This window comes from Meyerozyma guilliermondii, genomic scaffold, assembly GCF_000149425.1.
Source record: "Meyerozyma guilliermondii ATCC 6260 scaffold_3 genomic scaffold, whole genome shotgun sequence".
Taxonomy (NCBI): domain Eukaryota; kingdom Fungi; phylum Ascomycota; class Pichiomycetes; order Serinales; family Debaryomycetaceae; genus Meyerozyma; species Meyerozyma guilliermondii.
Genome location: NW_001809798.1, coordinates 356,783 through 383,514, shown reverse-complemented (window position 1 = coordinate 383,514; position 26,732 = coordinate 356,783). Strand labels below are relative to the sequence as shown.

The window sequence follows — 26,732 nt, the reverse complement described above, 5'->3', positions numbered from 1 at the left end:
AGCATGGAAGATAATAAGGTGCTTAGATGGCGCCCATCCGAGCAATTTCGTGCCAGACCAGAGCCCAGTAAACGAAAAGCTGACCCAGACTCGCCTCCTAAAGAAAATCTGTTGTTTCGAAAGAAACCTACAACTGAATTTGGTGGATCTGGAACTATTAAACCCCGCCCACGACCACGATTAAGAGCTGTTAGGGCTTGTAAGCGATGCAGAACTCTGAAAATAAAGTGTTCGGGCCAACTTCCTTGTGATAGTTGTGTTAAACATGGTGCACATTGTATATTTACCGATGATAATAATAGTGGTGAAATTCGTCAAAGTGACCTGAATAACTCCACCAATTCCAATAGTGGATTTCCCAAGGATTTCATTGGAAACCAAACCGATTACCTTCGACAAATCGAAGTTGCAAATACTGACTATATTATTCCTCAATCGTCTTCACCAATGGGTCCAGATCTGCACCGGCATCAAAATGTGTTAGCCACAGAATTCTTTGAAAAAGTACTTGATACACTTCCCTATGAAACGAGAGCCCTGTTCTCCATACCTCCACCTCGTTACTTTGGGTGGAACATGCTGAGCACACAAAGCATCATAACTGACACTTTACCACTTCCTCCTGGTCTTGAACTAGATCAGATGAAGTATGTCAATTACTTCTTCCATGAGGTCAATTCACTCTATGGAATCATCCACGAACCCATATTTAGGGACCATCTCAGTGCTTTTAATGAGTTAGCTGTGTTTAACCCAGACGAGACTCCTGAACGATTTTCACGAGCTACTGTTTTCCGTGCTACGTTGTATCTCATCTATGCCATTTCCATAAGACTCTTGGACTATGGCCAAGGAATACCTTCTTCCATAACTATAAGCAACGAAAGAGCCGCATTTAAGTATGGATACTCGACAATTAATCACATATCCTTCGAGGTGGAGTCATTTGAACTCATCCAGGCGTGGTTGTTGATCACCATCTACTTGCGAATAAGCCATAACCAAGGTTCCGTGTACATGGCATTGAATCGAGCCACTACCATGACGAAGCTGATGGGTCTCAGGTACGAAGAACCCATACTCGAAAACTCATCGCTCTATGAAAAGCAAAGAGCAAAAAGAATTTTTTGGTCTGTATTCACGATAGAAAGAATCTTGGGGTTGCACAAGGGAAATTATGGCGCTGTCAACATGAAATACATCCAGCGGTCATTTCCCAGTCTACACTATGTTTCAGAAGATGATTCATGGCTTCCTTTTCCAGCGTTTGCACTATTACATGTTGCAAAGATCGCCAATTTGGTATATACCATGGATGATGCACACAAATATGAGCGAATTGATCACGAGCTCGATAAGTTCTTCGTGTGGTTAGAACACAATGGGTTTGCCAATACGCAATTATTCAATAACAAGTTTTCGGGACTTGCTGCTGCTCAGGTTAAACTTCACTACTACGATCTTATCATATGTGTACACGGAAGAGTATTGTTCAATTTCTTGGGACACCAAGTCGTGAACGAGGGACCGTCTATTGAACGAGTTCTTGAAGCTTGCAGTGGAATTATTGAGGTTCTCAAACAGGTACAAGCAGCCAATTTACTCACTGTTCCTTGGTACAATACACTTCTCCTTCTCTTCAACATTGGTATCACTTCCTTGACCTTACTTAATGCTGGAATCTACATCCAGCAGTCAAAGCTGATGCTTCAAAGCTCCATCGATTTGCTCACAGCCCTTCAACTGGCAGCGTCTGCCATAGTTCCCTCTCAAAATTCGCATATGGATAAAGTACGAGAGTGTCTATGGGTGCTTCGATTAGCGAACAAGGCACTTGCTTTAAGGTTTGAGCAAAACCGATCAGAGCTCTTTGCCATTGGAATCGACCATGAATCATTAGAACGGGAGATTTCTATGGCGAGCTCCAATAGATCTGAAAATACGGTTCATGAAAAAAATGAATTTGACACCCAGCTTCTTTATCCCACTGAGCCCACCTCCAACTTGGACACAAACATACCCGAGGATATCATCGGGGACAAATGGCTAGCACAATGGATGGACTTTCATTCTTCTCCTTTGCAACCGAGTATTGCTGGCGATACCGACGCTGACGAAACCTGTGGGTTGCTCAATGGATGAACTTTCACTCACCCACCAAAGAGTCTGACTTGAATATCTACCCCAGTCTGTAAATCCCAAGTCTGTAAATAATCTGTACATAGCGTTACGCACTACATTTATCTCTACTTGCAACTATCCCGCAGCCAGTGCGGCTCGCACCGAGTCGTGCAATCGATTATCTAGTTGAATCTTTTGGCCACCAGTATGCTAAACTTTACGGGTCAAACGAAAAAAAGGGTAGTAAACCTAGGAAACAAGCAGAGTAGTGCTGTGAATTTCCTCGAGCAAACCAGACTACAAAGACAAGCTCGAGAAGAACAACGACAACGAGAACGAGCAGCAAATATCCTTCAAGGTTACGTCAAATGGTACCTTTATCTTTCGAGAATTGCAGAGACAATTGATCTTCATCAGGAAAGCAACGATGTAGTCGATGAATATTCATTTTCCAGGTATTTGGCAAGTTTTCTGTTTGTATGTCGATGGAAAAGGAGCCTTCCTAGAGAACGAATTATTAGTAATATCACCGACTTGGCTACTGTGTTGAAGGTACATGATGACTTGTTGAAGACCTTGAACAAGTTTCAGGTGGAGAGAATTGCCAACAATATCATGTTGGTTTTTCACAAAACCGGAAATGACACCGTTATCACAGAAGAGGCATTGAAGATATTGTTGATAATTCTTCAACAAGAAGTGGCTAACGAGTGCTTGTTTCCCAATGTCATTCTGGGATTGCAGAGACTCATACCCACCACATTGTCTCAAGAAAAACTCGACACTATAACCAATATAATCTTTGCTATCAATGTTAGAGATAGCCCTCAAGCATTTATTTCCTTTTTATGTGGAAGAAACCTTCACTTGAGAACAAGCGATTTCCGCAAGTCAATTTTGTACTCCACGATACCCAACAACATAAGCATTATCCAATCACTTGAACCAGCACAAAAAGTTCAGCTCCTTTTGAACATCCTTACACTAACACCCATCACCTCCCGCAAACAAATCGGGCCATCGGACTATATCATCATTGGAACTGTCCTCTCTACTATTTCTTTTGCTTTGTCAGACCGTGTTCGAGACGAAGATGACTCCGATAGTACACAAGAGCACAACATCATTGGCGTAGACAACGAGAGCATCAAAGAAATCAAACTTTTGTATTCGTCTGCGTTCATTGAAAACGCTATAGAATTCTTTACCAACTCCCAGAATGAGCTGAGTAAATTTGTTTTATACATTTTCTCATCTCTCCTCTTCTTGATCCCTCCAGAGAAGAAAAAGTTATGCATGATGATCACTATAACCCCTGGGTCGTACAAATGGTTTTTCAACCAACTTTGTCACCATGAATTGTACGTAAATTTCAAGACAATTCTTGCCCGCAAAGACTACCTTGACTCGCAAGACTTGAATTCTGTATTTCAAGCTTTGTCGCCGGCAAGTGTGGCTGATTTCTGGAAGATGTTATACACTTTTGAAGAATTGTATTCCTACTGGTTGATAGTATCAAACGATACTGAGAGTTTCTCTGATGACAAGTTAAACTTGGAGAGTATCGTTGACTTTATGGAGTTTCTGAAAGGTTTATGTCTCACTTTTATTTTCAGTAACGGCCCTATTTGTGATAATTTCGACAAAATCAAGTCCATTTCAATCTCATTATTGAATCAGCTATACTCCAAAAACACTAGATTGCAATTTCTCGATAGCCGTTTCTGGGAAACGAAAAACTTCAACGACAATATTGACTCGTTGATCGAGATCATTGCCGAGGGCCACGAGCGCCTGACGATGAACGACGACATGAGCGACGAAGAAGGTTCACAGCCCATTTTTGGATCAAGAACCAAAATCACGAACGACTCTCAGGCAAGACTTGAAGTTTTGGCCAAGATGCCGTTTATTATTCCTTTCAAAAGCAGAGTACGAGTGTTTCAACGCCTTATAGAGTTAGACCGCGAGAGAAACGCCCCGGTGTCGTACTTTGGACCACGCACCACATTGAAGGCTGACATTCGAAGGGAGTTCATATTAGAAGATGCATTCAACAATTTTAACAATATTGGGCAGAATTTCAAAAATCCTTTGAGTGTTACATTTTTCAACGAGTATGGACAAGAAGCTGGAATTGATGGTGGTGGAATTACGAAAGAGTTCCTCACGTCAGTGGTACAAGAGGGATTTCTTCCAGGAGGGCAATTTGATTTGTTCAAAGAGACAGCTACCAATAATCAGCTTTATCCCAATGACGAAATCTTCAAAAAGTTGAGGATGAATTACAATGTACCAGAACAAAAGTTAAAGCTTGAATATCTTCGTTTCTTGGGCGCGATAGTGGGCAAATGCTTGTATGAGAACGTACTTATAGACGTTTCGTTTGCACCATTCTTCATCAACAAGTGGAGCAATGTGGCTCATTTGATGAAAAGCTCGATCAACGATTTGCGAAGTCTCGATGAAGAACTTTTCAGTAATCTTTTGAAACTCAACTCAATGAGTGATCAAGAGCTAGTAGAACTTGATTTGAACTTTATGATAGAAGAGCAGGTCTCGGGAAAGAAATTCATTTATGACCTCATGCCTCCCAATGGAAGAAATACCCAAGTCAACCATAATAATCGATTGAACTATATTCATCAGGTATCGAACTTCAAGTTGAATCAGTCTTTACATTTGCAGACCAAGTATTTTGTGGAGGGTTTGTTTGAGATGATTTCCGCCGCCTGGCTCACAATGTTCGATCCTATAGAATTACAAATGTTAATTTCTGGTGGAGAACAGGATATCAATATCGATGATTGGAAAGACAACGTTGAGTATGGAGGATATTTTGATGACGACTTGACAATTGTGTATTTCTGGGAGGTTGTTAAAGAGATGTCCCCTCAAGAACGATTCAAATTGGTCAAATTTGTCACATCGGTATCGAGAGCGCCGCTTTTAGGATTCCAATCTCTCACTCCAAAATTTGGTATTCGCAACTCTGGTCGCGAGATTGATCGTCTTCCAACAGCATCTACATGTGTCAATCTTTTGAAATTGCCAGACTACCAGGACAAAGAACTCATACGTTCCAAATTGCTATATGCAATTAATATGGGAGCTGGTTTTGATTTATCGTAATTAGTACTTTAATCAGTAGTTCCATCGCGCCGCATGCACACCTCTAAACGCGATTTCAAGTCAAAAGAATTCCTCTTGGCAACATATGTATCGCTGGCTAGGGCGGATCAAGTTGGCAAGATGCCACCACCCACTCGTTTATAGCCACTATTCGTACCCATTGCGACGCCAATTCCACGCCAGTCTTCCTGCAAGAGTCATAAATCCATTATTACCGTTTGACATTCTTGAGGACGTGCAAAATGATGATTTGGAGGAAGCAAATAAGAAGCTAAAGAAGGAGAAAAAGAAGCTTATCAAACAGAAGAGGCATGTGGAGAAAGATTTGGAAGACGACGAGGAGAATGGAAACAAACTGAATGGCAAAAAGTCCAAGTCTGATGATAAGAAATCAAATGACAAGAAGTCAGATGAGTCAGATGAGAAAGAACCAGGCAGAAACTATGAAAGCGACAAAAAGAATGCTGACAAGGAGTACAAGACGGTCAATGATACGGTTCCGCTCAACATGGCAGTAAGCAAAAAGGTATCACAAATAGCTGTTGAGAAGGACAAGGCTTCGGACTCCAGCAACGAGAGCAACGAGGTAAAGAAAGAGACGAAAGATTCCAGCGAGAAATCAGAGGGACCTGAAAAAGCAGGAGATGCTGAACGGCCACAAACTGATGGTTCTAGCCCGCCTGGAGGGAATGGAAACGGGAATGGAAATGGTCCACCAGAAGATGAGTCCCGAGAAGAGAAGAAGGAGAGAAAGCGAAAAGAAAAGGAAGAAGAGGAGGAATTAGAAGAAGAAGTGGAAGACGAGACCGAGTCGCCGAAACATAGGTTCCGCAATATGATGCGAAGTTTTGGCAAGTTTTGTCTCAAGTGCATTGAGACCATTGGAATCACATTCAGTTCTCTAGCAATTCTTGGGGTGGCTGGAATCATGTACCACAGAATGTACAATGTACATGTATTGGATAAAATCGATCGGGCATTTGATGATGGAGATCCTGCCTATCAGTTATCAATGCACAAACTCACAGCCAAGAAAGCAGAGGGCAAAGAAGATCCAAACCTTATGAAATACTGGGTTGAAAGACCACAACAAAAGTTACTAGACGATATTATTAGAGGTGATATTGTTGGACGATATTTTTTGGTTATCGGAGAGAAAGGTACGGGAAAAACGTCGTTATTACTCGAAGCGATGAAGAAGGTTGACGGGTACAATGTTGCCATGTTTGATGCACATGCCGATCCAGAAATCTTTCGAATTCGGCTAGGCAAGGCACTTAACTTTGCCTATGCTGAAGATTACATTGGCTCTCTTTTTAGCATCAGAGGACCTCGAGACACTACGGCTTTGTTGGATATTGAGCGAGCTTTTGGCAAATTGGAAGAGGTGGCATTGCGGCGAGCTTCACGGAAGGAGGGACGTCCTTTGATTCTCATTATCAACAATGCCCATTTGGTGAAGGAGAATGAAGAGGGCATTAAACTCGTTGAGTTGTTACAACAAAAAGCAGAAAGTTTGAGCGGATCGGGTCTTGTGACCATGATCTTCAATCTGGACGACTATTGGGTCTATGAAAAGCTCAAGAAGCTAGGCACAAGGTTGGAGCTCATTAATGTCAGAGATTTGAGCCGACAAGAAACCGTCAAGGCGCTCCATTATAGTCGAGAAACCCATTTCCCCAGCAACAAATTCCCGCATCTTAAACTCAACGACGAGCTTAACAATCAGATCTACGATCTTATAGGAGGTAGACCCCAGCATGTGTCGCAAGTGGCTCGTCACGAGGATATACTTCGTGCTTGCCATGAAATTATCGACCGAGAAAAAACATGGTTCTTGAATCAATGTGGCTTGTTAGGTCAAGAAATGGACGATGATGTCATGGAGAGTGGAAAGTTTAGCACCAGTGCAATGATGTTAATGCGGGAGTTTGTAGAGATGGATAGGCGGAGGTTGAACTCGCTTTTAGCCAAAGATATCCCAGATCCCAAAGACGAAAAAAAGGACCATCAGCTACCAGAGCTTCCACTTTGGCGAGCCAGACAAATCATGACGAGAGCAGACTACATTCAACAATATGACAATTTGAATATTTTCACCATCGACTCCGAGTCACGGGTAAGGGCCGACTCGGTGCCCATGATGAGAGCATTTCATGAAATTGCATCACAGCCTCGATTCGACGAGCTTCTCGATGAAACCATAGAACGTGTGGCTGCAATCGAGTCCCTAGGTAGAACGCGCGAAATTGTCGCCAAGGACCTCGCTCTTGGCGGCAAGTACAAGATTCGACCCAAGCACGACAAATGGGTTGTTACAATGGAGGGTGAGCAAGATACAGGAGAAAAAGACGATGATATTTATATGGAAGAGATTACGAGGCATGAGGGAAAAAAATGGTGGAAAAAACGTATGCAAAGGTTTCATGAATCTTACCTTCCAGCGACCAAAGACAATTTTGACATTGACATAAATAGGCGGTAAATCCGAAAAACCTACCATTAGACTTAAAATTTAAGGGTGGGACGATTACGGCACCAACGCTCGCAACGCCTATTGTTTAAAAATTTCCCTCTAGATGTCAAGTCTGCAGTCTATTGTTAATACAGGCACAATGCATGATATGAATGGGGAGTCATTATTGACGACCGTGTAACTCTCCGGCACACGACGGAATAATAGGTGATGGCGGATGGTGAATAATAGAAATCCATTTACGGTTTGAGGCACGGCGTATGCAGTTGGAACAGGCTAAATATTTGTTGTCCATTTAGAGACGTGCATACGCTTTTTTGCATATAAACCGCGTTGTTACGAAAAAAATAATACATGAAGAAAATAGTAGGTTACTAACTATGTACTCGTTATAACTATCCTAAACGGGGTAACCGGGTATATTTCACGACTCGAACCTTGCAGAAAGCTGCAGATAAACAACGCCATAGGAGCACAAAGTGCAATGCCATCGTCTGCGTGCTGATGTCAGCTTGTGCTCGCGCTTGTGAAATCGAGTACATGTACGGTGACCAAATGTTAAAAATAACTGATGACGTTGCAATCAAAAAAAAATTAGAGTTTCGGATGTAGTTTCCCTCAATGAAATTGACCGGGATTCCGTTGTCAAAGATTGTTTCACCCAAGAACAATTTTAGCCTTTCAAGTCTGGCCGAATTGCCGCGTTTCACGCGGGGATTTTTTATGCACCTGATCGATGCACTACTGCATCTAATTGTCCCATTTATGCACTGTGTGCCTACGCCAGTCACTATGCAGTGCTGCCCTCCAAAGTTAAGGGGTGCTGCGAGCAACAAATGGCTCGTTGGTACCAATCATGATGCGGGCATACATAGACTTACATAGTTATTCTTAGTTTACGTTTAACTACCCTCATTAACCCCCAAATTTTTTTTTACGATTCGTCTCAAAATGGACCTCGTAATACGCAGGGGAAGGCTGTGTTGTGAACGCCCCGTATATTATAAAGCTTCGAATGATATTTACGACGCACATTTTTGTGTTACATTTCATGCAGCGAGGTGTGTCCGCCTAAAAAAAGTTACGAGGGGAGACAAGCTGCCACAAAAAAAAATAAACCAAATCTAACATCTGTTTTCAACGATTAGTATCTTTTGTGATCAAATTGGTTGGTTTAATAGTGTATTTTAATTCCCTGCAATCACCGCGTCGGCCCGCATATCCGTACTTCTCACTACCCATCATCAAATCATTGTTGCATCGTGTTCGGCAATTCGGCATATCTTTGCTCATTCGTTGATTACAACAAAGTTTTGTATACCTGACTTTCACTAAACGCTACAATTCTAACCATTTGCTAGCGTCCATCACCTCCGACAATGGAGTCCTTTTCGGTGGCACTCAAAAATCCAGTTCCTCCTCCGAAGAAGGATGACTTGGATGAACCCGCCGATCAGCCAGGTTCCGATGCTTCAATAAAAAAGAAGAAAAATTCCAGAAGAAAGCATAGAAATTCCCATCTAGGCTGTGGAACTTGCAAGAAGAGAAGAATTAAATGTGACGAGAATTTGCCTGCTTGTCTCAACTGTACCAAGGGGAAACTTCATTGTGCCTATTTGAATCTTGATTCGTCGGCACGCAGTGCGCTCCGCATGGCTCAGCATAATCAGAATATTCGCCAGGATCGACCCGCTCATGAAAATGAAGACCCGCAACTGGGGCCTGTGGGCCCTCACATGCCGATGACTGTTCACGCCCTCCCGGGTCAAGATCCTCAGACAGTAGTAATTCATTCCCAGGCTCCACCCCCTCCGGGATCTATGGTTGCTGGCAGTGCGTCTTCTCCATCTGGCTCAATTGCACCCGCAGGTCACTCATTTGCAGTGCCGTACCCTTTAATCCAAGGGGTACCCCCACAGCACGTTATCCAGTCTCCATACGGTCCACTTGTTTCAATTCAGCCCATCGGTGGTCCCATACAGTACTCGCAAATGCCAGTGATGGCGGGTCAAGTACCAGTCATATACTCACAGGTGCCCATGGTCCAAGACGGAAATGGTCAACCACCTCATCCACATCAAACACCAATGCAACCAGTAGTTCCCCCAATTGCCGGCCCAGGCTCAATGCAAAATCCCACTAATTCAAGACATCCCATTGCATCTAACCGTTCGGGGTCCGAACTGATTCCAGGAATTTCGCAGCAAAGGCCACTGAATGGACCTCCTTCACAGCCTTCCACAAGTCCGCATTCTACGTCAGATTTCACCTCATCTCGACGGGACCTCCAGCTTCCAGTGACTCCAATTCCACTGTCGATTCTGGCTCCCCCAATAAGCATGGCCACCGGTGCATCATCGTCCCACAATTCTCCACAATCGTTGAAAAAAGACGACCAGGTACCTCAAAAAGTGCCCGTTATTCCTCGAGGTATTGCAGGATCTTATACCGCACTTCCAGCGTTGCTGAGCGCCACCATCAGCATTAGCCAGCAGCTAAGCAAAAGTGCCGAGAGCACTCCAATCATCGGCTCCGTGAAGCCTGTCATAACCTCGGCAACAACCGTAATACCAGGAATCAAGTCGGAATCGTCTGGAGAAGATTCAGATAGAGAGGTCCGGCTTCCCCCAATCAAAAACTTGAATGTTTCCGAGGTTGAAAAGAAATTAGAAACAGAAAGTAATGTGCCAAAGATATCAAAGCTCATTTCCTAATGTTAGGATGTATTATAATGACCAAATGTATTAGCATGAGACTATTAATTTAATATTTCGCGTTTTTTTGATCTCATTTATGAGTGCTCTTTTTAACATCACCGTCGATGCTGCCGATGATATAGGTGCTCCTGCTACGTCGTCTTCCAAGCACTCGACCACAAGCTCCATATACTCGGAGGGGGCTCTATCTGATGACTCTGAATTGAAGCTTGTTGGAAAATCGGATCGTTTTAAAAACTTACTCAAATTTCCCCACAAGAAACTGATTCGATATGATACTCCAGAAGAAACAGCTTACTTTAATACGCTCAGGCGTACTTTGGAAACATACCATCGACATCGAGACGTCAATTGGGGTGCTTTGCTAGAACAATGCCTTTTTGGTGATATTATAGATCACTTGTTCAATCCTCGTTTTGAGTATTCGGGAATCACTCAAAGTGGTACAACTTATCCTATATTGAAGAAGAAGGGCGATAACATAATGTGCCATCTAATGCACGCAGACAAAAGCTATGAGAAATTGCAATTCGAAGTTCCAAATGTTGAGATTCTGTACATCTCAAATGAAGCTTTGGTGCAAACACTTAAAGATCTCTTTAAAGACTTGGGTGTCTTGGACCAAATGTTGGATTTATACTCCAAAAACACAAACACCACTTCTGGTGAACTTTTGGTCGTGTTGACGACCTTGGCTCACGTTACATTACCCATGCCCTTGGCTCAGGCAATGTTGGGAAATTGGCGCTTGTCTTACGACAATAGTGAGCCTCGAAGGGCCATAATGGCTAACTTTCGTAGTGCCGCCCGGTTTGGTCTCCTATACAATAACTTGACTAATCTTGGATACTTTAATGAAGTGCTAAATGAAGAGTATTTTGAAGCACACGAATTGATTTGTCTCAATCGATTTTTAGAAAAAGATTACAAGTCTGTGCTTGGAATGTCTCTCTTTAACATTGGCCAGTACCTTCAGATGCACCATGACTTCGATTCTGCCACCGATATTTGGGAAATAGGGGCCCATATGAGTGGTGATACAGATTGCTGTAATATGGCGATTTGGGGCCTTATGGACGGATTCGGAAGCTCTAATATCAAAGGTGTTAACAAGTTCAGCTCAAAATACAAAGCTTCCAAGTTTGTATCCAAGCGGAGGATAGCCCACTTGTATCGGATATTAATCAAATCAGGCAAATCGTCGGAAATTGGAACTTCATGGGTATGGAAGCTGAAATATGATTGAATATGAGAATTGAGAATTACGATATGTATTTATAGACAACTATTTTTTATTACCTGTAGCGGCAGCGGCGGCCTCAGCGGCCTCGGCTGCTTTCTTCTTCTTCTTGTCGTCAATCTGCTCAACCTTGACTTCGTTCAAACCCTTTTCTTCAAGCAATTTCTCAATGTACGCTCTCGCCTCATCGCTGACATCGCCTTGCACTATTATTTCATCTTTCTTTTCAGCGTTCTTTGTGACAGAAGCACCAGTGGCAAACTTGGAGGCAAACGTCTTGGACAACTTCTTCATGTCGATATCAAACACCTCCAAACCAGAAATGGCAATTACATGCTTTCTCTTGTTCCTTTCGATTCTCTTTATAGTGACTTTTGACGCTAATTGTTTCTTCAACTCTCTCTCTTGCTTGGCTTCTTCCTTTGCCTGTTTCTTCTCTAATTCCTTGGCTATTTTTTGCTCTTTGTCTATCGACAAGGTCGATGTGGCATTTGCTAAAGCATCTTCACTATAAAGTTTTTCATACAACTCTTTATCGTTTTGCTCCAACCACTCCTTACATCTCTTGAACGAGCCTCCAAATTCACAGAACTCAGGAGGAAAGCTGCATACACCACAGTAGAGTACTGACTTGGGCTCAACTTCAGTCATTTCTATGATTTCTCAACACTTGAAGATTGAGCTAAATCATGTCGCAGCTGCCTGCGCATAAGCATGCAGGGCAGAGTGTTACATTTAAATAGCAAATGTCTGGATATTAACTGTCTCTAACGCTATTAAAGCGTTAACTTTTACATATTTTCAAATTGGTCAATTACCTTAGTGGTTCGGAAATTTTTCACTTGTATGGACTACAAGTTTCATACCCTCGGACAGGCCTATAGTCTTCCAATTCAACCGTACGCCAAAGACTCTTGGCGTACAATATCTTGTCATCAACTTTCTCGTAGACCAAGCTCAAATACCACCATACTTCTGGACTGTTATAGCCGAACGGCCAACATCTTGCGTAGTCTTCCAAGTAGTTTTTGAGCCGAATTAAACCGGCATTTTTATCTTTAGAAGATATAAACAACGAGTTTTGCGGCTCGTCATCAATAACGAACAACTTGCACAATCCGAGGAGAGCCCACCCGTAGGCCGATTTGTGGAAACTGTTCTTCTTGTCCTCCACCTCTTCTAATGCTTTTTCGAATTCTTGTAACGAGAGAAACTTACGCTCTTTCGATGTGAGCATTCCAAGACAAGCATGAGTATTGTAGTTGGGTGCGAGTGCAGTTTCAGCTTCAACAATACACTGTTCAGCTTCTTCAAACTGACCGACTTTGTAGTATAACTTGAATGCCCAGAGCCAAAGATCTTGCAAAAGCTGAGATTCTTGACTACTCAACTTCATCTCAGGACGATCGACTTTATGTTTGGAAGCGCCATTTGGAAGGGGGACTTCTTTGGAGCTTTTGGGCGCCAGACGAGAAAACCGCCGAGTGAGTCGATTCGACTTGGTCCTAGTAAGCGAGAGGCCATTAGAATGATCAGGCTCCTTCTCAGAACGGGCAGTATCCAGTACATCTGGATCAATGACGCTGGGTCGGTGAGACCATTTAGCTGTATCTTTGGCTGGAGTTGACACTGGTTCAACACCTTTGGGAGCAACGTTGACGTCAAACAACTCATGAAAGAATACAAAAACGTCGTGCAAGTATTCCATAACGTAATGAGTTCCGTAGATAGCTTCCCAAACTGCCAACTGGGTAAGCTTCAATTGCAAAATGTTATGCTTGACTGTGTATCCAAACTTGTAAGGGTTATTGCGATGCTTACCCATATAAATACCTGCGACATTAAGGGCATTATTGATCAATTTCTCCAGTTCACGAGTACCATTATCGTGGCCATTGGGAACCTCGTTGAGCTCATTGAGTACGTTTTCGTTCGCTGGCTTCTTTGTCACAACGACATCAGGGTTCTTAGACTCGATGGCAGTTTGAATCAAGACCAACAAGTTCCAAGCTTCAAAAGATTCAGGAAACTTTCTAAGGATGAATTTGCACAACTTTAAGGCAGGATCAAGGAAACCAGCGTGAGCCAAGGCCAATGCATACGCGAATAATAACTCGCTGTTGCCAGTGGGGTTCACAATCAAACTGCGCTTGTAGTACAAAAGTACACAGGAGACATTAGCCTCAAGAAGGTCTTTAGTTGGGGAGTCGTAGGTAGCAAGATACGAATAATAAAACCCCACGGCAGACCAACCTTTCGAGACATCTGAAATGAATTCTGACTTATCATTCTGGAGTAAGTTTGGGTTATACTTTTGATAAAGAAAGGAAAGATGGATTTTTTCGGGTGTCAATTGCAATGACGAGGAATCAAAACTTAAGCCGGTAATTTTGGATAAAAGGTTCAAGTAGTGTACAAGGTCCTTGGAAATTTCTGCTAAAAGGTTGGCTACTTCAGCACGGGTAACATGTTTAAAGTTTGTGGTAGTGCCATTGAAGGATCTGATAGGATTAAAGTTAACCAAACATGCGGTAAAAACATTGATGACCGATAATAAGTTATCGATAAATCCGTGGATCTCATGATGGTTTTTGATGTAAATTTTGTAGGTTTTGAGAGCCGCAAATGCTTCATCATACTCACCAGTGCTTAGCAAAACTTCAATGTAGTTTGCAAGTACGATTATGCTCTGGTAGGTCAGACTCATAGCCTTGACTAACACCTTTTTCAACACCGAAGGTTTCACCACCGGGTTACGAGAAAAAGTCCCGGTCACGGCTTGACACAAATTGTCCACAAAATAGTCCTCTTTGGAGTCGGTAGCAGTGGCATCAGGAAAATGCAGCTCCGAGTTCATTTTGCGCTCCAAAATTTCAAATAAATAATTGGCAAATTCCTGCTTAAAGTTGGGCCCAATAAGTTGCTTGTTTCTGATCAAGTAGCCACCAAACGAAACCATGGCCATTTCGTTGGCGCCAAACTTTTGTTCCTTCAAGTCATTGAAGGAAAGTTCTCGGCTCCCAGCAATAAACTTGGCAACATTGTAGTACATCAAACCAAGCCAATACTTTCCAGCAACATTAGAATGTTGAAATGGCTTGGAGAAGTAGAAAAGGTATTCAGTCCAGAGCTTGTATGAATTGCCCACGTTAGTGAGTCCCAAAAGGACGTGGTAACGACAAGATAAATACTGCAAAAACTCATTTCTGACGGGTGATGCGGTGGTGTTGTCCATGTCCACCGAAAATGGAACACTGTTGAGAGCCAGATGCATCGAATCCAAATCCGAATCAAGGTAGTACAAGTGCGCCAACACTGTGGTGAAGTATATGTTCGCCTCGTTTGACTGGGCTTCGGCACGGTAACTTGAAGAGACCGATTTGGCATAGTTGAGGATTTCTAGCAACTTATCGTGAGGTGTCAGGTTTCTGTCATTCTCGACAAAATGGCGCGAAGGTGTTAATGGTTCTCCACGAAACTCACTTTGTATCAACAGCAGGAGCATGTAGTCTATGTAAATACATTGACGAATAAACTCCAGCGATGATTGATACTGTAGTACCTTGCGAGGGAACGAACCCAAGGTCAAGGTTTGTAAGTACTTGTCATCTGGTGACGTGTCGATATACATTTTTCACGATTGATTAGATCAATTGACAAAAAATCGTCGACCCCACTTTAACTTCTTTATATGGCAGTTAACTCGACTCCAACGAATGTCGTAGCTGAGCGCGACATTCACATGTGCTCACTATGAACAATGGGGTTCAACATCTTTCGAACACCCGATAAAGACCTGGAAGATCTGCAATCTGGATGATACTCGAGGATAGGTTATTAGGAACAAGAAACCTTTCTTTCATGAGAGGAAATATCACATACTCCAAAACTCGATCCACCAGTTGACGTCTTGTGGAGTTCTCAGCCGCTTCTGTATCACGTGCATCCGACCCTCCTCCATCTGCTGGGTCGGCTATCGGGATGGCATCGGGAACATAAAGAAGAGCTATTTGTTGTAGAATCTCTTGTAGGCACAGTTTCTCGTTTTCATAGTCGACTTTGGTACCGAGACGGTATATGAAGTGAGGCAATTTGAACGTACTAGGAACGATATCTTGATGAATCAATGGAATCGATATTAGACGGTTATCTTGCACATTGATCTGGAAATAGTCATTCAACATTTCCTGATTATCATTGATAGTCCTTGTCACCACATCCATGCTGACCAAATCTGAATTTGTTTCATAAAGAGGAGCTAAAAGTTTCTCGATTGTAAGCTTAGGTTCAAGTAGATACTCTCCAAAGTTGGCAAACTCTGTCAATCCAATTTGGTAGTATAATTCTTGTAACAATGCTGCATAGTCGCAGAGGTACAAATTGACATCGTACTGGAAGCAGCATAGTCGTCTATACTCATCGACAACGCCAATATACGATGCGTTGGTGATGATTCTCGTGAGTGATTTGTGCACCTTTTGGGCTAGTTCATCTTCTAGAAACGTAATGCTTTCGAGGCGAAGTGAAGTTCGTTCACGTTCAGAAGACAGGGTAATTATCAGATCGTCAGTTTTACTTGGATTCAGATCCGCGGAAGTCGGTACCAAGAAAGATAACTTTGCCTGACTAGCATCTACCCGAACCAACTTGTTCTCCTGGCGATATTTCTTGGTTGGGGGTTCTGTTGGTTGGGTTCTTGGTTTAGACAATACCGTCTGAGTGGGAATTTTTCTTGCAGAGTCGTGACTAGATAACGTCAGTTGCACCAAATCTGTAACTATTTCGATGATTTCGTCTTCATTTAAAAAGCGAACTTCACGCTTAGTGGGGTGAATGTTGACGTCCACGTTTCGAGGTTCGATTTCAAGACTCAAGTAGATGAATGGATGGTTTCCCTTGGGCAAAAAGAAGTAATAAGCTGCTAATATAGACCGTTTTAAAGGTCCACATGAGACTAATCTGTGATTGATGAAAAGTACCGGCTCCACTTTCTTTTTGTTCATATAGTCACTGCTTGTTATGGCTCCTTCAACGGATAATAATCCAACCAGCTTCGCGTGGTCTTTGTTCTTTATTGACTCCAAATCAATCAAGTCATTTGCAATGGCAGACCCTTGTACGATTCGTATTCTTTCCTTCAACAGCACATGAGGTCTAGTTGACAAAGCCTGGTGAGACTCGCCGTATTTTTTGCAACTGAACCCCACATTTTGACAATGAATAGCATATCGACCAACCACATCCAATATTTTAGAATACTCATCATTTTTCGATTTTAACGACTTTAGCCGTGATGGCATGTTGTAAAAAAGGTCCTCCACTGTAAGCTGGGTTCCATCGGTTCCAGCAGTAGGTTTTGGTTCCGCAACCGCATTGGTATTGAAATTTTGTCCCACTAATTTTCCGCCCAAGTAGAACGCCTTGTATGCCAAGTCGGAAGTCTTGGTCTTGGTAACCACCGACAATCGGGCAATATGACTTATACTAGCCAAGGCTTCACCACGAAATCCATAGGTGGAAATCGACTCTAAATCCTCAAATTTTGCTAATTTAGAAGTAGCAAAGCGCTCACATAGTAATTGCAAATCCTCCTTATGAATTCCATGCCCGTTATCGGTAATTTGAAGCAATTTTATGCCGCCATCTTTCACCAATATGTCTACCGAAGTGGACCCTGCGTCTATCAGATTTTCAATTAGTTCCTTTAAAGCATTTGCCGGCTGTATGATGATCTCTCCTGCTGCTATGCGGTTTATTACCGAGGAATCAAGCTTAGTTATGGTGTGGGTTTGTGGGGTCTCCATCTTGGTACCATATATCGGATCAGGAAAGACGTGTGCGCGCGCGGCTGATTAGTTTGCCATATCATCTACAGTCTACAATTTTGGGCCATTCAAACTATGGTTTTGAATTCAACTCCTGAGAAAGTTCCAGATAAGGAAAAGAGTCTTGTAGATCGCTACGAAACGCTCCGTAAATCTATACGAAATGACGATGCATCGGCTCATAAAGGTGAAGCCGATGCGATCATAGTGGAGCATTTAACCGAATTGGAACACATATATGAGCTTGTTCGGCGCCAGCACAGTACAAAGATACATCTTAAGGACGCAGAGGTGTTCATGGATGCGTCGGAAATTGCTGCCACAAACGCTAAGAATATCAAGTTTGGTGATGTTGGAGCATCGATTAGCTCTGATGAAATGGCAGGAAAGCTAGACGAATTCCTTCGCTTCGACCTAACTTCGGAACCAGAAACACCAGAGGAGACTTTCAATACCCGCAATTGGGCAAAGTTGGCTGCATTGTACTACAGTACAAGTGGGAAGCCAATGCTTGTAGATTCGCTATTTGGACCTTTGGAAACAGAAAGGAGGAAACCAACCGCTAGAACACGCAATGTCGATGATAGCACGTCCACTAATCTCACCACGGCAACGCAATTACAGTCACTGGATATTGCCGGAGGGGAGGAGCAAAATACGGCCCACATGGTAAAGAGGGTCTATCAAACGTTTCTCGAGAAAAATAATGGGTCGGATATCAATTTCTTTACATTTTTCATCAATCCCGACTCCTTTGCACAGTCGGTCGAAAACCTCTTCTTCACCAGTTTCCTCATCAGAGATGCTCGCTTGCGACTTTATTTAAAGAACAACATTCCCATGTTGAGAAAAACCGAACCAGATGAACAGTACGAAGCTCAGACAACAAATTTGCAAGCTGGACATTACATCTCTACGTTGACATACGGCTCATGGCAAAGTGCTATTGAGAAATTTGATGTAACTGATCTGTTCTTGCCAGATCGTGGAAATTAACTATGTACATTACAGGCGAGACGTCCAGCCATCCACATCTAGCAACTGATCAAGTGGCCATTTTCTAATGGGAGTTATCGAGAGGTCAGACACCACATTGAGGTTTTCATATATCTCAATCCCAGCGACCCCGATCATTATTGCGTTGTCAGTACAAAGGGCGATTTCAGGAAAGTGGAAGTTCAAGTTTGGTCGTTTCATCTTATCATTCAATCCGTCTTTGAGCATTCGGCGCAAGGTGGAATTCGAAGCCACACCGCCTGATAGCACAATGTCATTCACATTTGCAAACAATGTCTCGTTTTTATCGACTGCCAACTTGATTCGGTCGACGATATGCTCAAATATCTTTTGCTGTACTTTGAAAGCCAAAAACTTGGTGACTTTCGACTTTTCCATACCTGGTGGTGGGGAGTAAGCGTCCAATGTGCTTAAAAATGAGGCAAAAGAAAACTGGACTGATTCCGCATTCCTGGGATGTTTCGGGCTTCTCATGGGAAGCTTGAGTTGAAAATTGAAAGGATTATCTCGTGTGTGCGTCTTGATTTTTGTGAACTCATCTAGTTCCTCTTTAGAGAAAGAGTTGACAAAGGTTTCAAGTTCCTTGCCTAGCATATTTCCTTTCAATCCCAATTTTCGGGCACACTTATCGAGGGCATCACCACATGCAATGTCCACTGTATTGACAAGAACTTGGTGCTTTGCCAACGACTCCAGAAGCACTAGCATCGTGTGTCCTCCGCTACAAAGAAGACTGAGAAATGGAAATCTTGGAGGAGGGTTCGTTTGCAGTTCAGATGTCAAAGATGCTATCATTAAATGACCCAACATATGGTGTACGCCTACCAATGGTTTGTCCCATGCTACACTCAATCCTTTAGCAAATTGAAGTCCAGCACTCAAAGAGCCCACCATACCCGGTCCCCTAGTACAGCATATAAGATCGGGACTATTTTGCGAGGATATCTTGTGTTTTTGAAAGAACTGCGATGCTTGGCTCGCTATTTGGTACTGGTGGAACCCGTGAGCCTCGGTAGGAATCACTCCTCCGGCTGCAACAGAATTCAATGTCAGTTTCACTTGATCTATTACGGTCGTTTTCCCATCTTTCCTATCCAATAATGCTATGCATGCATCGTCACAGGATGATTCGATCGCTAGAACTCGGTATCGCCTCCTGAATACTCGCCCCACTGCGCCATTGCTACGCCATAGCATCACCTTCAACATGCCCATCGCCAGCTTGTATACACTACCGCGAGTGATGTTCCCTGCATATGTCTTTCACGTCTTCTCAGTCCTTAAAATTCAGCACTCACGAACGCCTTTCTTAGCATCACATTGAGGTATTGCTTCAACATAACCTTTTGGTACTCCGCATACACCACACTGCTCTCTCAAGTTTGGGAACAAATTCCCGCTGGATTAGCATTCTTTTTCATTCCTTTTTCAGCCATAATTGCTCGACGTTGATTCGTCGATAGCCGTCAAGGCAACATGTCAGAATCGTATACATCATCTACGATACCGATGGGGTTCACGCCCCATCATGATACAGGTGCAAAGCATAGTCTTGAAGCTCGAACCCCTCAAGGTTCAGACGACGATATTGAAGGCTCGCCAATCATCAATTGCATGATAGCTGGTGGCCTCGGAGGAATGGTTGGAGATACCCTGATGCATTCTCTCGATACCGTTAAAACGAGACAGCAAGGATTGGCTCATAATATAAAATACCGAAACATGATTCCCGCATATATAACCATGTTTAAAGAGGAAGGTTTTTTCCGAGGTCTTTATGGTGGCTATAGCCCTGCCATTTTGGGCTCGTTGCCTTCAACGGCTGCATTCTTCGGTACCTATGAGTACAGTAAGCGTAAGATGATCAATGATTTTGGCGTGAATGAAACAGTGGCATACTTTTTCGCAGGTGTATTTGGAGACCTTGCATCCAGTGTTTTTTACGTACCCAGCGAAGTGTTAAAGACTCGTCTCCAGCTCCAGGGAAGCTATAACAATCCCTATTCTGGATCGCAATATAATTATAGAGGTCTTGCGGATGCAATCAAGACAATAACTAGAACGGAGGGTCCGGGCGTGTTCGTATACGGTTACAAAGAAACTTTGTTCAGAGACTTACCGTTCAGCGCTTTACAGTTTGCATTTTATGAGCGGTTTCGCCAACTAGCTATTTATTACAATCGGGACGATGACCTACCCATTTCCACTGAGTTGCTCACTGGCGCTGCCGCTGGTGGTTTAGCTGGAACATTGACAACCCCTCTTGATGTCATAAAAACTCGCATCCAGACTGCAACTCCACAAGAAGGTGCCGATGTCTCCAAAGGCTCAGTGGCCACTCTTTCGACTATCAAAGCTCTTCGTTCTATCTACAAACAAGAGGGCATTCTTGGCTTGTTTTCCGGTGTTGGTCCTCGATTTATTTGGACTGGTGTACAAAGTTCCATTATGCTTTTGTTATACCAGGTGTCGCTTCGAAAGCTTGATTCCTACTTTAATAATGGGTTTGCTTAAAAATGATTCGGCCATTGTACAATAGCATGTATATATGTAGAAGCCTATAGAATATAGATTATGGCACTTTATTTTTGTAGTATTATTATTTTACTGAAATAGAACTTTTGTTCGCTTTTGTTGCTGTTAGTGAACTATGAAATAGATGATAAGGCTTAGTGCCGTTGATAGTACCAACACATTTTGATTGTCGTCCTTGCTTGTGACCCTATAGGTACTCATATATCAATTTCCTTCAGATAAGTCCGAGATAGTTTAGTGGCTAGAATTACCGCTTGTCGCGTGGTAGACCGGGGTTCAATTCCCCGTCTCGGAGCTTTCTGCGCAAATGGTTTAGTGGTAAAATCCATCGTTGCCATCGATGGGCCCCCGGTTCGATTCCGGGTTTGCGCATTCTTTTTTTGATTCCGAGACCTAGTTCTCATTCCTACCTTCAGGCTGGAATTTGTCCGTGGTCCGAGCACAAGAGGCGATCATCACAAATACATGCAAAGCCATTTTTAGTGTTATCACGTGATCTCATCTCAAATCTGTCGCGGTTCTCAAGATCTCCATGTCTTCAGAGCCACAAGGTCTCCAACTATTAGTTGGGTCCAATCTACTTCCTGACGACCTCTTGAATGATTCGAATTCGTATTTGAGCATAATTTCGTATTTGCAAGGAACGTCACCATCATGGTTAGTGAACTCAATAATCGAAAATACACTTAGAGGCACTGCTACCGTTGTCAATTCGGACTTGCTGACTATCGTTCCGAACCGTAAGCGAGTTGTTTTGGCTTCTTTCATGAACACAGGTGATTTCTATGTGAGCGGTACCAAGAAAAATGGATTGAATTTGGATCGAGAGGCCAATTATCAATTCGTAGACTGCTTTACTGATCTCTTTTCAAACTTGATCAAGAACCCCACGAATGCACTGGCTGAATGTAGCACCATATTTGACAGCATTAAAGCCAAGATACACTCTCATGACACCGTGGTTATACTAGAAGGGATTGACATTCTACTTTCTGGTACTGACATTAACCCCAATGAGTTACTTCAACATTTATTTCAGATAAATAAAAAATGCTGCCAGTTATTTGTGGTGTTTCCTCATGATATGCCACAGGTTATAAATCCTACAGCTATGAACCCTAATGATCCAGCCTACAAATCAGCGGAATTTTTGTTCAAATTGCATCACAGATCAAGTATGAATATCCTCGTTCAACCATTGCCAACAGGAAGAGCTAGTGACTTAACAGGCTCATTATCCATATCAAAGGGACCAGTACCCTACACATGTACAAGTGTTTTGGAACGCGAGTACACTTTTAACGTTTTAAAAGACTCGACCGTCAAATTGTATTATAGATAATTATTTCTTCCTGTGCAGATTATACAAATCGTCCAAGGTGAACTCGATGGAACAACGAACCCACAATAATGGGAACAAGGGCCACACCGAACGCTCACCAACGAGCACCCAATAAGGAATATTTTCCATAGTTTTGTGGACATCGAACACTCGTCCGAAGTCTCTCAATAAATAACGAAGTTCCGGAACAATGGATACTTCTCTAATTCCTGCTAAAGAAGGGGCTACTGCCGGCTTCTCGTCAATACAGAATCTCTTGATGACATCTGAGAGAATGCCTAATTTGTTCATCACCTCAAGCCTATGCTGAAGTTCCAAACCTAAAATGTTCTTCAAATTTTTAAACAAATTGATTGAAGTGTCTTTAGTGTAAGATTCTGGATCAGCCAAAAATGATTTTCTCTTGTCAATGACAAAGCTCTTTGATTGTTGTGGTTCGTCCATTAAGTAGCCAAAGGTAACATCGGCCTCATCATCGTTATTAGTATCCACTTCTAAGCTTTTGAAATTGTATCGAACTTTTCCATATGAATGGTAATGCTTGAGATCATTGCTTATCAAAGGTGCCAAATAAGGCCGGGCCAAACTATTAATAAAATGATTAACATTGAATAGCTCGGTAAGACGTGTGTAGGGAGATTCTACCTTCAGGTTTTGACGACTTCCATCAGACCTTTCCATATCTGAATGGTCGTTTTTCTTGAAACCTCTAAAGTATTGTTGCGAGTAACTGACATCTTGTGGCTTCATGAATTTTATGGGAATATTAGGCTCTTTTGGTACAATATTATTGTTGAAGTCTTTCACATATAACTGTACGTTATCTGATAAGACACCAGTACCAATAGAGGCATAGATAGCGGTCCATATGATCACATTTGGAGAGGTGATGTAATTTAACAATGAAGGCACCGAACTATGCGAAGGATGCACAACAATGTTCAATACTTTTTCAGTCTTGAGGTATGCTTCTTCAAAAGTTAAATCACCAATGGTGTCCCGAACAAACTTGAGAAACACCAAAATGTCCTGTGAGTATCCCTTCTTGACCACATTTTCGATGACATTGCCATAACGTTCATCAACATCGTGGTTCAATCTGTCTACATCACCCATGGCATCTTGGATGGATATGAGAATAGGAATTAGCTCTTCATCGGTCAAAGTGCATACAAGGGAAGCTACAGCAGCACCAACCGCTGAACCCCCTATAATTCGTGGAAGCAATCCCTTAAAATATAGTGCTTTCACCACACCCAAATGGCACAAGCCAAACAAAGATCCACCTTGGAGAACCAATGCTGTGCAACCGAACGACTGGCGTACATCATGGAAAAAGTCGAGCTTGAGCTGCTTACTATTCATGATATATTCCACATTTTCACGATCGGATGGGGTATTTATAGATTCGTTGAGATAGTTCAAGCATTCTAGAACCTCTTCAATATACTCCTCGATATTATGTTTAGTTCCGAGATACGCCTTGGTGAAAAGTCTTTTCTGGGCAATTCCTCCAAAGTTCCTCACTAGACCCGAACGTAAAAGCGACATAATAAGTTGTGAATCTTGGTCGAACCTGGTTGCTCGCAACAGCTTTAATCGTTCATTCACAAGAATATAATCGTAATGTTTTGAGATTAAGTCTTGCCTCCACAAGTCCATATTGGTAAGCTTGTCGATCTTCATCACCTTATTCTTCCATTCACTGTATGTCTGGACATTCTTTATTTCATCTAAAAGGTCTTTTAAGGGGTCCTCACGGTGGTAAAAGCCATACATGCTTCGTAACCAGAAGGTAAAAAGGTCTATAATAAAATCAATTATTGTCCATATGGGTTGTGGTGTGTATTGTACAACTAGCTTTATGATAGGTAGCATAAATGTTTCCGTCACGCCACGTTTCATTATACCCACATGTATTTGTAAAGGCTGGGTCATATTTCAAATATTCACATGTGTGGGGTTCCACATCCACACACCTCATAGATAACGCTAACAACTAGCCTTTCATCAACTTCTTACCTCTGTTCAAGAATCTCTTTCCTAAAGTAGACGCCTGTAATCCTGAAGTTTCCACTTTATCTCTAACACTTGAAACCTTGCTTCTGAGAGAAGTGTGTCGTCTCAATTCATTGTGAGGTGCATTTTGATACGCTTGCGATGCGATTTTTCCAATATGCATGTTTGGCGAGTTTTCCACTTGTTTCAATGCCTCCTGTAGCCATTCTCGTAAGCCAGAGTCATACTCATTCTCCTTCTTCAAAGCTTCCTTGAATAATGCTATGCGGTCAATAGGTTGTGATTTGGATATAATGTTGTTCCAATTGTACAGTGGTTTTTGCAGCGATTTTTTCCGTATCACAGTGCTAGGTTCTGAGACCGGAGATCCTACGGCCGCGACAGTTGCATCTGATTCTGAGTCGACAATTTCGGTTGATGGTTTTCTGGTAGATGCATCATCAAGCGTGCTTGAGTCTCCCAATAAACTAGAGTACCTTTGCTTTTCACGAGGCAATTCTGCGGAGGATGATGTGGGGGTGAGCAGTTCCTTAAAGTTTTGGACATGGTCATGAGGCTTAAAGACGGTATCAAAAGTAGAGTGTGATTCAAAGGTTGACGATTCTTCGGGGGCAGCCTCCTCGGTACTCTTTCCAAAGCTGGAGTCATGGTCGTCATCTTCTTGAATACTGGGTAAGGCTGCATCGATGGTTTCGGGAATTGAAAGCGAGCTAGCATTGGATTGTGTCTCTGCTACAGAATCAAATCCACTGCCTCCCAGACTGTTCCTCAAGTTTGTAAACTGACGGTAACCATCATTGCCTTGGGCATTAAAATTTACCACCGACTCATTATCAATGTCATTAATGAATTGATCTCTGTAATTGTTGGTATTAGGCTTCCATCCACCCATATTGATTGTAGAGGTTGAGACTCGTCGCGAAACGTCTTCTTTGGACTCATTCTTGGATGGCTGGATGGAAGAGGCTAAGGAAAGCTTTCCAGTTGACAAAGACCCACTCGAAACTACTGGATGCAAGTCACGCGATTCAAGGTCACTTTGGTCGTGCTCTTCGTCTGCCTCTGGAGAGCTATCGTCCTCCACAATTGGATTGACAAACAGCTCTTTCCTCAAGCTTTCAGGACGGCCATCGCTCATGTAACCACTGACAGCATCTGCTATATTCGAATAGTCAACGGACATTAGCTCAGTCCGAGGCGCCTTTCTTACTGATGACTTTCTGGGAGTTTGCGCTTTTACATATTCCTGATGTGATCTGGACATGTCAAGTGGGGCTGTTGGAGTGGATGGGGATTCTACTTCGTATTCCTTCAAATGACCGAATGAGGTATTTTCGAAATCGGGGAGTTTGATGTCTTGAAGCGAGTCCAATGTGGGTAGACGACCTTTATCATTCGTGGTGGCAGACTGGAGATCATATATCAATGAATCAAGAGGATTGTCATCATCTTCGTTAATATCACGCGACGATCTTTGATCGTGAGTGTTCCTCTCATCAACATCTTCGATTGTAGAAGTATCTGAATCTGTAGAGCTTTGTTCCCTATCAATAGTGAGCACGAGAGGTTCTGTGTGAGCAGCCGTTACCGGTGACGACAGCACCAAGTGTTCAGATTCAGTTTGGGAAGAAGATAAAGCTGAATCTTGAGCAGCCGATTCAGTACTAGATTGTGACTGGTGCTCGTTCTCGTATGCATCGCCGGTGACATCGATCTCTTTCTCGGGCCCACGAATATTCAAATCCTTTGGCTCGTACTGAATGGAGTCGGCGTCCGATTGGAAGCTGCTTTCACTTCGTGGAGTGTCTGGTTCCTTATGAGTTGAAAACGTTGGTGTCGGAGGCACCATCACGTCATCGATTGCTCTGGTTGAAACTACATGTTGCGCGGGAATATCATCCTCGCCGTGTACAATCTTCTCTGTTTCTGTCTTTTCTGGATTTCTGGATGTATCAATTGGAGCGACGGACGGTTTTCCATGAAAGTCAAAATCACTATCACTGCCTCTTGGAAGCGAAGTCAGGGAAAGCTTGGGAGTCTCAAGAGACACGTCTGAGTCTGAGCCTAAGTCAGAGTCTTCTTCTCTATGAATTTGGTCAATAGAAAGAACAAGATCTGAATTTGGGGAGGGATCTTGAGCGTCCACAGCAGGTTCGGAAGAGTGAGATTTATCGTCGTTGGATCCATAATCGTAGTCGTAATCATCGCCATCCCACTCCTCACCATAGCTGGGCACGCTGGCGTTTGCCCACCGGGTGGATTTATGACGGCCAAAACTATCAGACATGTTCTTGAACTGCTTTAAAAT

General features: G+C 42.8%; 14 protein-coding genes and 2 non-coding genes across 16 annotated transcripts; 10 read left to right on the top strand and 6 right to left on the bottom strand. All coding sequences in view use genetic code 12, as the record gives it.

Moving 5' to 3' along the window:
• Nucleotides 1-3: 3 nt before the first annotated feature.
• On the top strand, nucleotides 4-2,142 carry PGUG_02509 (Zn(II)2Cys6 transcription factor; the record flags this gene model as incomplete). Its single annotated transcript, XM_001484730.1, has 1 exon — nucleotides 4-2,142. The coding sequence occupies one exon, from the start codon at nucleotides 4-6 to the stop codon at nucleotides 2,140-2,142; it is 2,139 nt and encodes a 712-aa protein (XP_001484780.2).
• Nucleotides 2,143-2,328: 186 nt separating this feature from the next.
• On the top strand, nucleotides 2,329-5,253 carry PGUG_02508 (ubiquitin-ubiquitin ligase; the record flags this gene model as incomplete). The annotated part of the gene is made up of 1 exon (XM_001484729.1): nucleotides 2,329-5,253. The coding sequence occupies one exon, from the start codon at nucleotides 2,329-2,331 to the stop codon at nucleotides 5,251-5,253; it is 2,925 nt and encodes a 974-aa protein (XP_001484779.2).
• Nucleotides 5,254-5,338: 85 nt separating this feature from the next.
• Nucleotides 5,339-7,738, top strand: PGUG_02507 (uncharacterized protein; the record flags this gene model as incomplete). The annotated part of the gene is made up of 1 exon (XM_001484728.1): nucleotides 5,339-7,738. One exon carries the CDS (start codon nucleotides 5,339-5,341, stop codon nucleotides 7,736-7,738), a length of 2,400 nt encoding a protein of 799 aa, XP_001484778.2.
• Nucleotides 7,739-9,108: 1,370 nt separating this feature from the next.
• ZCF21 (Zcf21p) lies at nucleotides 9,109-10,443 on the top strand (the record flags this gene model as incomplete). Its single annotated transcript, XM_001484727.1, has 1 exon — nucleotides 9,109-10,443. The coding sequence occupies one exon, from the start codon at nucleotides 9,109-9,111 to the stop codon at nucleotides 10,441-10,443; it is 1,335 nt and encodes a 444-aa protein (XP_001484777.2).
• Nucleotides 10,444-10,522: 79 nt separating this feature from the next.
• PGUG_02505 (uncharacterized protein) lies at nucleotides 10,523-11,692 on the top strand (the record flags this gene model as incomplete). The annotated part of the gene is made up of 1 exon (XM_001484726.1): nucleotides 10,523-11,692. One exon carries the CDS (start codon nucleotides 10,523-10,525, stop codon nucleotides 11,690-11,692), a length of 1,170 nt encoding a protein of 389 aa, XP_001484776.2.
• Nucleotides 11,693-11,731: 39 nt separating this feature from the next.
• Nucleotides 11,732-12,337, bottom strand: PGUG_02504 (uncharacterized protein; the record flags this gene model as incomplete). Its single annotated transcript, XM_001484725.1, has 1 exon — nucleotides 11,732-12,337. One exon carries the CDS (start codon nucleotides 12,335-12,337, stop codon nucleotides 11,732-11,734), a length of 606 nt encoding a protein of 201 aa, XP_001484775.1.
• Nucleotides 12,338-12,524: 187 nt separating this feature from the next.
• Nucleotides 12,525-15,317, bottom strand: PGUG_02503 (uncharacterized protein; the record flags this gene model as incomplete). The annotated part of the gene is made up of 1 exon (XM_001484724.1): nucleotides 12,525-15,317. One exon carries the CDS (start codon nucleotides 15,315-15,317, stop codon nucleotides 12,525-12,527), a length of 2,793 nt encoding a protein of 930 aa, XP_001484774.2.
• Nucleotides 15,318-15,453: 136 nt separating this feature from the next.
• MLH1 (mismatch repair ATPase) lies at nucleotides 15,454-17,490 on the bottom strand (the record flags this gene model as incomplete). Its single annotated transcript, XM_001484723.1, has 1 exon — nucleotides 15,454-17,490. One exon carries the CDS (start codon nucleotides 17,488-17,490, stop codon nucleotides 15,454-15,456), a length of 2,037 nt encoding a protein of 678 aa, XP_001484773.2.
• A 96-nt stretch (nucleotides 17,491-17,586) lies between these two features.
• On the top strand, nucleotides 17,587-18,507 carry PGUG_02501 (Smc5-Smc6 complex subunit; the record flags this gene model as incomplete). The annotated part of the gene is made up of 1 exon (XM_001484722.1): nucleotides 17,587-18,507. The coding sequence occupies one exon, from the start codon at nucleotides 17,587-17,589 to the stop codon at nucleotides 18,505-18,507; it is 921 nt and encodes a 306-aa protein (XP_001484772.2).
• Nucleotides 18,508-18,516: 9 nt separating this feature from the next.
• On the bottom strand, nucleotides 18,517-19,743 carry PGUG_02500 (putative N(6)-L-threonylcarbamoyladenine synthase; the record flags this gene model as incomplete). Its single annotated transcript, XM_001484721.1, has 1 exon — nucleotides 18,517-19,743. The coding sequence occupies one exon, from the start codon at nucleotides 19,741-19,743 to the stop codon at nucleotides 18,517-18,519; it is 1,227 nt and encodes a 408-aa protein (XP_001484771.2).
• Nucleotides 19,744-20,004: 261 nt separating this feature from the next.
• Nucleotides 20,005-21,042, top strand: PGUG_02499 (uncharacterized protein; the record flags this gene model as incomplete). The annotated part of the gene is made up of 1 exon (XM_001484720.1): nucleotides 20,005-21,042. One exon carries the CDS (start codon nucleotides 20,005-20,007, stop codon nucleotides 21,040-21,042), a length of 1,038 nt encoding a protein of 345 aa, XP_001484770.2.
• A 244-nt stretch (nucleotides 21,043-21,286) lies between these two features.
• Nucleotides 21,287-21,358, top strand: PGUG_05931. Its single transcript has one exon. It is a non-coding gene; the product is annotated as a tRNA-Asp (tRNA).
• Nucleotides 21,359-21,364: 6 nt separating this feature from the next.
• PGUG_05932 lies at nucleotides 21,365-21,435 on the top strand. Its single transcript has one exon. It is a non-coding gene; the product is annotated as a tRNA-Gly (tRNA).
• A 160-nt stretch (nucleotides 21,436-21,595) lies between these two features.
• Nucleotides 21,596-22,405, top strand: PGUG_02498 (Elongator subunit; the record flags this gene model as incomplete). The annotated part of the gene is made up of 1 exon (XM_001484719.1): nucleotides 21,596-22,405. One exon carries the CDS (start codon nucleotides 21,596-21,598, stop codon nucleotides 22,403-22,405), a length of 810 nt encoding a protein of 269 aa, XP_001484769.2.
• PGUG_02497 (bifunctional triglyceride lipase/lysophosphatidylethanolamine acyltransferase) lies at nucleotides 22,406-24,343 on the bottom strand (the record flags this gene model as incomplete). The annotated part of the gene is made up of 1 exon (XM_001484718.1): nucleotides 22,406-24,343. The coding sequence occupies one exon, from the start codon at nucleotides 24,341-24,343 to the stop codon at nucleotides 22,406-22,408; it is 1,938 nt and encodes a 645-aa protein (XP_001484768.2).
• A 61-nt stretch (nucleotides 24,344-24,404) lies between these two features.
• PGUG_02496 (uncharacterized protein) lies at nucleotides 24,405-26,711 on the bottom strand (the record flags this gene model as incomplete). Its single annotated transcript, XM_001484717.1, has 1 exon — nucleotides 24,405-26,711. One exon carries the CDS (start codon nucleotides 26,709-26,711, stop codon nucleotides 24,405-24,407), a length of 2,307 nt encoding a protein of 768 aa, XP_001484767.2.
• Between the last annotated feature and the right edge of the window lie 21 nt (nucleotides 26,712-26,732).